This window comes from Carassius auratus, chromosome 17 (assembly GCF_003368295.1).
Source record: "Carassius auratus strain Wakin chromosome 17, ASM336829v1, whole genome shotgun sequence".
Classification (NCBI taxonomy): Eukaryota; Metazoa; Chordata; class Actinopteri; order Cypriniformes; family Cyprinidae; genus Carassius; species Carassius auratus.
In genome coordinates this window covers 16,333,849-16,343,368 of record NC_039259.1, presented here as the reverse complement: position 1 = coordinate 16,343,368, position 9,520 = coordinate 16,333,849, and the positions used below count along the sequence as shown (strand labels likewise).

The 9,520-nt window shown below is 36.0% G+C and overlaps 1 protein-coding gene across 1 annotated transcript; it reads right to left on the bottom strand.

Annotated features, from left to right (window-relative positions):
• Nucleotides 1–5,345: 5,345 nt before the first annotated feature.
• On the bottom strand, nucleotides 5,346–9,481 carry alkbh1 (alkB homolog 1, histone H2A dioxygenase). Its single transcript, XM_026286085.1, has 6 exons — nucleotides 9,331–9,481; nucleotides 8,838–8,946; nucleotides 8,446–8,608; nucleotides 8,002–8,092; nucleotides 6,505–6,698; nucleotides 5,346–5,873 (listed from the first exon to the last, which is right to left on the bottom strand). Exons 1-6 carry the CDS (start codon nucleotides 9,454–9,456, stop codon nucleotides 5,450–5,452), a joined length of 1,107 nt encoding a protein of 368 aa, XP_026141870.1. The 5' UTR covers nucleotides 9,457–9,481; the 3' UTR covers nucleotides 5,346–5,449.
• Nucleotides 9,482–9,520: the final 39 nt, after the last annotated feature.

Genomic DNA, 9,520 nt, shown 5'->3' with positions numbered 1-9,520 from the left:
GAAAAAAACTTTAGGCTAGATTTAACCTCGAGTCACAATTTATAAAAAAGTTTAAGACTATTCGGCCTAATATTTTCTATTTTACTAAACAACAAACACAATCATTCTATTATTGCATATCAATTCTAAACACTGTAAATATTCATCTCAGGCATCATCTTAATTTTGCTTTAATGTGAACATGATTAATGTTACCTAAGTCTGTAAAATATTTCAGGATACTTTAGAACCACGCTACAGGGCTTTTATTTTGAAACGCACTGTTGTAGGCGGGATATCTGCAATCTGTTTTGCATCTCATGAATTGGAGTTTCTACTAGTAATAATACAATTATAGAGCTCTGTAATTGGAATTGTTACTAGTAAGAATTGAATTAAAGAGCTCTCTAATTCAGTTTTTACTAGTAACAATTACAATTAGAGAGCTCTGTAATTCAGTTTTTACTAGTAACAATTGACTTAGAGAGCTCTCTAGTGGAATTGTAGAGCTCTGCAATTGGATTATTACTAGTAACAACTGAATTACAGAGCTCTGCAATTGTATTCTTACTAGTAATAAATGAATTGTAGAGCTCTCTAATTGGAATTGTTACTAGTAAAAATTGAATTATAGAGCTCTTTAATTCAGTTGTTACTAGTAAGAATACAATTGCAGAGCTCTATAATTCAATTAGAGAGCTCTACAATCATAATTGTTACTAGTAAAAATTGAATTATAGAGCTCTATAATTGTAATTGTTACTAGTAAAAATTAAATTATAGAGCTCTTTAATTGAATTGTTACTAGTAAAAATATAATTACGACGAGTAACGCTGGGACGTTTTTATGCTGAAAGGGCCTCCCATAAATCTATGATTAGAATGATCCGATTGCAGCTGTTCTGGAGTCTACCACTCACTGATTCAAATGAACCGTTTAGTGCGAGTCCCCAGAAGTAAGAACCGGGAGATCTTGTGAGCGCGCGTGCATCTGATGTTGCTAAAAGTAAGTTATTAATATCGAAATTTTGGATTAATTATTGCAACTGAAAATCGTATTTGGGTCAAAACTGTCAGTTGTTTGGGAACTAAATCCATTGTAAAGAGTGATCTATTTAAGCCCACTGAAATGCTCGAGTGCAGACGATGCAGACACATCAATTCTAGGTAAAAAAAACAACAACAAAAAAACCCATAAAATAACACAGATTAAATACAATAATTTGTGCACGTTCAAATTCACCGCTGCCGTAATGTTAACAGTTTAATTAAAATGTCCTTTGTGGCGTCTGTTTTTATATTGTTTATCGACAGTAACGTTATACATATGTATATTGTTTGGATTAACTAGACGAGTAGACAGACATGAATGTTCATCGTACTGAAAATAAGTAAATATTGTTAGCTGATGCTAACTGTCTAGCTAACAAGCTTGTTGGTGCTAAGTTGATGTAATTTTTATAAATAATGTCCAAATATTTTTATTCAGCCACATATATATATATATATATATATATATATGGTTAGAAAAGAAAGGATGTGATGTTCAGAACATGGTAACTACAGTAATTATCAGTGGGAAGAGATGCACCCCATTTGGCCATAGGTGTTTTTAAACCACAGACAAGATTTGAGTAGGAAAAAATCATTATGAAAATTATTTTATTATTTTTTTCCTTAAAATTTTCTTTCTAACTTCAGGCCTTATTATGATGTCATATATACAGTACAGACCAAAAGTTTGGACACACCTTCTCATTCAAAGAGTTTACTTTTTTTCCATGACTATGAAAATGGTAGAGTCACACTGAAGGCATCAAAACTATGAATTAACATATGTGGAATTATATACATAACAAAAAAGTGTGAAACAACTGAAAATATGTCATATTGTAGGTTCTTCAAAGTAGCCACCTTTTGCTTTGATTACTGCTTTGCACACTCTTGTCATTCTCTTGATGAGCTTCAAGAGGTAGTCAGCTGAAATGGTCTTCCAACAGTCTGGAAGGAGTTCCCCCGAGAGATGCTTAGCACTTGTTGGCCCTTTTGCCTTCTGTCTGCGGTCCAGCTCACCCCTAAACCATCTGGATTGGGTTCAGGTCTGGTGACTGTGGAGGCCAGGTCATCTGGCGCAGCACCCCATCACTCTCCTTCTTGGTCAAATAGACCTTGATGCCTTCAGTGTGACTCTACAATTTACATAGTCATGAAAATAAAGAAAACTCTTTGAATGAGAAGGTGTGTCCAAACTTTTGGTCTGTACTGTAACTTTGATGTTCTGTAAAACAACTAACTTTAAAATACTTTGTTCTTACTGGTAAAGATCAGATGGTCAGCTCTGTTTTCTCTCAGGTAAATCACAGTGTAAGCTTCACAGTGAACATTACTCTCATCAGCGTAGTCCAAATCAACAACAAAAATATATCTTGACTCCATATAGTGGTTATTTTGAAAAAATCCAAGGTATTTTGAGCAGTAGGATTATAAAAAAAAATGTGCTAATATAAAATTAAATTAAGTAGCCTATATAAAATTGCAAACATCTATCTTGCAGTACTTTTTTACTTAAGTACATAAAAAATTGAGTACTTTTGTACTTTCACTTGAGTAAAATTGAAAAATGAGTACTTTTACTTTTACTGGAGTAATATTTTACCATATGTATCTGTACTTTTACTCAAGTACTTGATTTGTGTACTTCGTCCACCACTGGAGGTGACAGACTTTGCTTTAAATTTAGTGTTGCGTTAAAGTAACACACCACGCGCTCGTTCTTTCAGCTGATTTAAGACAGAGCCGTGGTGGATCGAGGGCCGATCGGTTCTCGCACTCCCACCAGTGACTGGTAATGACGGAGTAATGGGAAAACGGGAGGGCAACAACAGGACAGAAACACGGTGCCAGCAGGAAGAGCAGATAAAGTGGCACCAATAAAAATTATATGACTACATACATCATCCTGACAGCGTCTAATTTTATCTGAGATGGGCAGGGTCTTGCTTGCTTTGAATGAGTGTGGTACCTAGAAGCCGTTTGGCGTGCGTGAGGTGCTAGAAGAGGAAAACCTCCTCATCTTCACTAGCTGTTTCTACATACGGTACTTGATGCTTCTCCTGAGTTGTGGGCGTTTAATAGCATTTTACGTAATGTTATGTTCAATGTCCTTTTGACTTATTTTAGGAAACTTGAGAATTTCACTTAATGGGCACTCGTGGAACACGCAGCTTTAGCTAACGAGCAGGGATAAATTCAGTTTCAGAATTGAAATATATTCTCCTTTGACGTGATTATACAGGAACTTGGGTGAACCCAAAAATAGGATAATCACAATCACGTCTCAGCGGTAAGCGACATTTGATTTGGTTAACGGAGAAGTGTTTGTTTGTGTGGCTTTCTTAAAGGGCCGGTGTACCGCCACGTGAAAACCAATTACTTATTATTCCATGCTGCCTCCCGCAGTTATACAATAAGCAAAAACAGGAGGTAATTAATCCAGCGCTGTACTCACACAAGACAGTTCCGGGGTCTCAGAAGGACAGTTGGGTTAATATTAAAGGAATTCTGTTTATCGCTTTAAAGACCTGAAATAGACATGCAGGGCAAAACAGCAGGATGGTAAACACTGGTGTAAGCTACTTTCAGGGATTAATGAAAGATGTAGATCTATACTACCATTCTAAAGTTTAGGATCATTTTGAGAGAAGTTTTTATTTGACAAATACAGTAAAAACAGAAATACTGTGTAAAGACTGTAAGCCTAATTTATTCCTGTAATGCAAAGCTACATTTTCAGCAGTCATTGCCCCAGTCTTAAGTGCCACATGATTCTGTAGAATTGCTGATTTTGTATTATTAATGCTTAAAACAGTTGTGCTGTTTTGTAACATTATAAATATATATTTTACAAAATATAAATAGACTGTAAAATATCTTTACAGTCATGTTTGATTTCAAAAGTCATTGATGAAAAAAAAATAGCCAATTTCTAAAATTATATTAATTTATTTAAACGAAAAATCTAAGCAAAACCTTGCTGACCCTATATGTTTGATATATATTTACTTTTAATTCAATATTTTTAAGTTTAAGGATAAGACTTTATTACACTGATTTTTTTCTTGAAAGTATTATAAAAAAAATAAGAATTTCAGTACCACAAAATATTTCGATTATTAACATCTCTTTTTGTATGGATCAAATAACCATAGTATAATTTTATCTTTTTGGGAAATTGGGATAGGAACCATGATAATACAATGGTGTGCTTTTTAGTACCATGTAAATACTATGATACAGGAACCATAGCCCATAAATCACAATAGTCTTATGTTGTTTTAGAAATTATACTATGGTGAAATCACCTTTATTTGGACATAGTGTGTTAATACCATAGTATATGAACCATACAACAGTATTTATTCTTGGTGTACGATAATATTGTACTCATTCAGTAGCCTATATACCCTTATGCCTAATGTCAAGAGAGTTTGACTCCTAACCCTAGGGTTGTGGGTTCGAGTCTCGGGCCGGCAATACCACGACTGAGGTCCCCTCGAGCCACTGCATAAATGGCTGCCCAGTGCCTCTGGGTGTGTGTTCACGGTGTGTGTGTTCACTGCTGTGTTTGTGCACTTTCTGGGTCTGGGTCACCATACTTGGCTGTATGTCATGTCACTTTCATATACCAAAATACCATAGTATTACCATGTTTTCAGGAAAGTTCCATCATAACACCACCCACCACAGCCTCTGGATGTAGCAGACCAGGTGACAACTAACATCCCCCTTGACTGCACCTCGGTACCCAAAGACAGACCGATAAACGCTGCCTAGCATTTGTTTTTACAGCATGTAAAAGACCAGAAACATTAATCTTACAAATCTCAGATGTAGACATGAACTTTTGATAGCGTTTCACAGGAGGCAGATGCAGTGGCAGAAATGTTACATCACCATGGTAATGCCGGCCCCAGTGTTTTCAGTTACAATGGCAGTGTCAACCTGGGTCCCTCGGGGAACTTGTCACAGGCAATCTCACACTGGCTTTGACATGTCGTGACACCGCTTGACCAGATTAAAAAGATTATACGCCGTCTCCCTGGTTTTCCTCTGAAGGTCAGCTCTGTTTAGTGTTACAGCCCTGAGTGAGCAAACATGGCAACCAGCCTTAAATCAACAGACCTGCGCCTGGCACACTGTCACAGACCGGACTGAATGTTACCGCCATTCTGTAGACTGAGAAGTATTGTGTGTGAAGCTGGTCATGACAGGGTAAAATTTAGTACTACGCTTTAAGCTGAGTTGACTTGACGCATAAGTGATTGCGTTTTTGCAACCCCTGCTCTGGAACGAAGAGTCATTATAAGGGAAGTGATCACAATAATGCATTTATTTGTAGTTATATGTACAATTGTTTATACCAGGTGCATCTTACATAAATAAAATTTGGATGACATTCAAAACAGGCACGTTAGGTGTCATGCTCATAGCCTGATTCGCTTTTCCTCTTCTTATTTTTTTGAGTTTCTTCCTCTGATTTCTCACAGCTGTCCATTGACAAATGTGATGCCTGTGAACTTGGAAAGGTCTGACCAGAAGCAAGTACTTGTCGAACGGTCACATTTACCCGAGACGTCTGCAAGTACCAGGAGCAAACGTCCCAATCCTCTTCTGACACACTTTGGATGATGTCATGGTCCTCCGTCTCTAGTCTCTGGCCCAGGCAGGGTGGCAGCATGTCTCCAGCGGGGTTGGGGATGATGCAGGGTACGGCATGATACAGTAGGCGACTGGGTCCTGACATCACCATTACATCACCACTGTTCATGAACATGGCTGTGGGCCGGTCTTCCCTCTTAGTCCCGCCCAACAGGAAAACAGCAGTCTGCCCAAAACTAACATCAAAGGGCAAAATGATACTTATGCTGTATGGAAAAGATGCTACATGCACTTTAGTTTTTAAGTAATATTAGACATTGACAATCTCTGTATCTCCATTCACCAATGCAGCCTTCGAGTTTCTTCAGAAAGATTGTATTAATGCACAGTGACATCACTATCATGTCATAATGACCATTATTTTCTGGGAATCGCTATTCAAACACTACAAATAATTGGTATGAATTAAACTGTGGTGTCAATATTCACAGACATTCAGAATTTATTATATATATAAATATATATATACATATACATACATACATTTATATATATATACATACATTTATATATATATATATTATTCTGATGAATAGAAAGTTCAAAGGAAAAGCATTTATATTCCTGCTTTTGATCAAAATAATGCATACTTTCTGAAAAAACCAATTAATTTATTCTAAAAAAAAATCTTTGACTGCAAACATTTGAATGGTGGCATAACGCAAATTTTTCTTCTTCAGAGTGATGTACTAGTTCTAAGCTTTTTGTCTTAATTTGAACTGTAATCAATCCCATGATTTCCACACTCATAAGTATTAATATAAGTCGGTAAATGGAGTTCAAATTTGAGCAATATATATTCCTCACCTGAAAGACAACAAAGGTCGGGTATGGTCGAGCTCTGATTCGTCAACATGGATTCCAAGCGAGGAATCAGATCGGTAGTAGTTGAGAATGCCCGCCTCTGCATTGAAACCAGGAAAGCCACAGGCTGCTGCCACTTTATGAGAAAGCGAGTGAAGTTCCTTGGGGAAGGGAGTGTAGTGGTCTGGAGAGTAAGTCTGCAGAACGAAAGTAAGGCATAATTGAATGCTTCATACAATGGAGTTAATGACATTTTATTATAGGAGTAAGCCTTTTATTTTAGGTAGTCATTTAGTATTGGCTTTTATTCAAAGTGACTTACAGTACGGGTAAGCTAGGGTTAAATTCCTTGCTCAAGGGCACAATAGCTAATCTAGATCAATACACAGTACGCTATACCACCCTCATGTATGGAAGCTTATTTATGAAACAGAATTTAAAAAATACATTACTTTCTCTTTATATTTCACATTACATTTTTTTCAACAATAAACTCAGAATAGTGAGAAGAAATGTCTGAACTATGAGATATAAACTAAAAAAAAAAATACTGTTTATTCCACTGCATAAATAAGTTGATGCCCTTTAAACATAACATTTTTAACTAACATCATGATTGACATAATTGTTAAAAGAGCTTTTGCAGCGTTCTTTCTCCTCTGTGGCTTTCGCAGTGGGTCACTGACAGCAGTTATGTACGAAAGTGTAATCAATGGACAATCATATGAACACAAGCCTCTCCAAAGAGCTGAATTAGCGGCTTACACGTCTGATCTGAGTGGGGTGAATGCCTCAGCCTTCAGTTCTACTTAAAGGGAAAAGGAAAGAGTCTCTGCTTAAAATTCACAGATTGCTGTCAGACATTCGGCGGTGTCAAACTAGCATCAAAGCTAATGAATCTGGTGTGCACCTCCTGACTGATTTAATAGGACAGAAGACTAAACACTTTTATGTAATTAGCATATAAACGAGACAGGCAGACATCAGGCCTGTACAATTAGAGATGAAATGTCCTGAAAAGTTCAAATAATGCCAATAAGATCCAGGACTATGTTTTGTCCCTATCTTTCTCTCTCCAGGATAAACAGTAAATAAAATAAATGAATAAATAAAAAAGACATGCATTAAAAACAAGTAAATATACGAACGATAATAATTTAATAAAAGTATGATAACAGTATAACTGGTATTTGGTCATGTTTAGCCTAATTATAAAACTGTACACTACCCTTAAAATGTCTATTTTTAATGTTTTATGCCGACCAAGGCTGTTTTTATTTGATAGAAATGTTCTTCAGTGTCATGATCCATCAGAAAACATTCCAATATGCTTATTGTGGAAACTGTAACACATTTTTACAGGATTCTTTAACTTCATTGTAACATGGTTGTAATTACTGATAATGTGACATTATATAAATAAAATAAAATGAAATTAAATGTAATTTTAGACGTACAGCTAAAGCATGTAAAAAGCACATAAGAGAGTTCATGCCGTACCTTGGAGTTCCAATCATAGTGGTAACCCAGTGTTACCCAGCGCAGTTTTTCTAGCAGAGTTTTGGGCTCTCTTTTCCCACAGCCTTTCTTCCTGGAATAATGCACAGACTCATTCAGATAAGGAACAGTGTGAGATGGATCAGGTGTAGTGCAGGACCACAAACCATTAACACAAATGTTTTGAGATTAAAAAAAGGATCTAACAAACTGCAAATGCTCAAATCTACCATCTAGGTCCCTGGAAAATTACAACAGACATAGCCACAAGGAAAACATCTAACAGGGATGAAAAATGCTCAAGACACTCAAAATACACACACATATACATACACACATACGCATATACACATATGTTTTATTAAAAAAAAAAATGCCTAAATGCACAGAAATAATATGCAATAAAATTATATTCTACTAAGTTGCCAATGCAAGGCAGAAACTTACCGAATAATATCTATACTTTTTTCCCAGATATTTTCAGTCTCCACAGGTGACATATGCATATCCAGGTTACACATGTTGGGTTTCTGTGGATACATCTTCAAACACTGCTTTACCCAGTACTGCTGAGAACCCGGCAGGAATGGATTGGATATAAAGATAAACCCTGCATTCCAACAGTGACAATATAATTCATTTAACCTCATCAAAAGTTAAAATGAAAACAAGGAAGATTCCCATACCAACATGTCAAGTAGCACATGTTAATATTCTGTGTTCTCATATAGTGAAAGAAACACATATAATATCAATTAAATCAATATAATTCTGTACTTTCTGGAGAACATACAGATTGTTTCTTATTTGAAACTGTCACCAGCCTATCTAAACCATACCTGGATATCCATGAAGACCAAATGCCCTCCAGTCTTTTACCGGCTGAAGACCAGCTTTGGAAACATCTTCCTCGCTTACAGAAGTGGAGTTAAGTTCACAGGCAAACATCTAGCAAAGCAGACAATTTTGATGACTAAAGGCCAAAACTGAATTTGTGCCGAGTTCTGTATGCATCTAATATTACATTTGATACCAGAATTAGCAAATAAACACAGTTCACAGCCAAATTAGTTAAATCTAAATCATAAAATATTATACCAACGGGTAAAAAATAACAATAATATACACAGTTAAGTAAAGACGTCAAAAAACACGATTATGGCAATATTCATCTGGTTTAATAATTACTGCACATATATTGGTTAATAAATACAGGTAATCGAATGTTCTAATAACTGATTCATATCAATAATAATGCTATACATTTTAGGAAAGACTTAGCATCATAAAGTTAACGAATACGAAAATATTCGTCAAAACTGAATGACTTGCCTTGTCATTAAAAGGTTTGGCGAAATTAAGCACGTCACTGAAGTCTGGAGGAGGACTTCTCCTCTTGTAAAACTTGAACAATTTTCTAAAAGCATCTTCTCCATGCTCCACCATGGAGGCTGCCATCTTTGCAGTGATCTTGTGACCTTTCTACTTCTGACGTCAACGTAACCAATCTTCGATTTGATTT

Bases quoted from the DNA above. Each gene is read 5' to 3' on its own strand.
- alkbh1 (XM_026286085.1), bottom strand. From the start codon at position 9,456: ATGGCAGCCTCCATGGTGGAGCATGGAGAAGATGCTTTTAGAAAATTG. The intron at 8,947-9,330 runs GCAAGTCATTCA...CTGCTTTGCTAG, and splicing joins CCAAACCTTTTAATGACAAG to ATGTTTGCCTGTGAACTTAA. The intron at 6,699-8,001 runs GTACGGCATGAA...TTCGTTCTGCAG, and splicing joins ACTATGATTGGAACTCCAAG to ACTTACTCTCCAGACCACTA.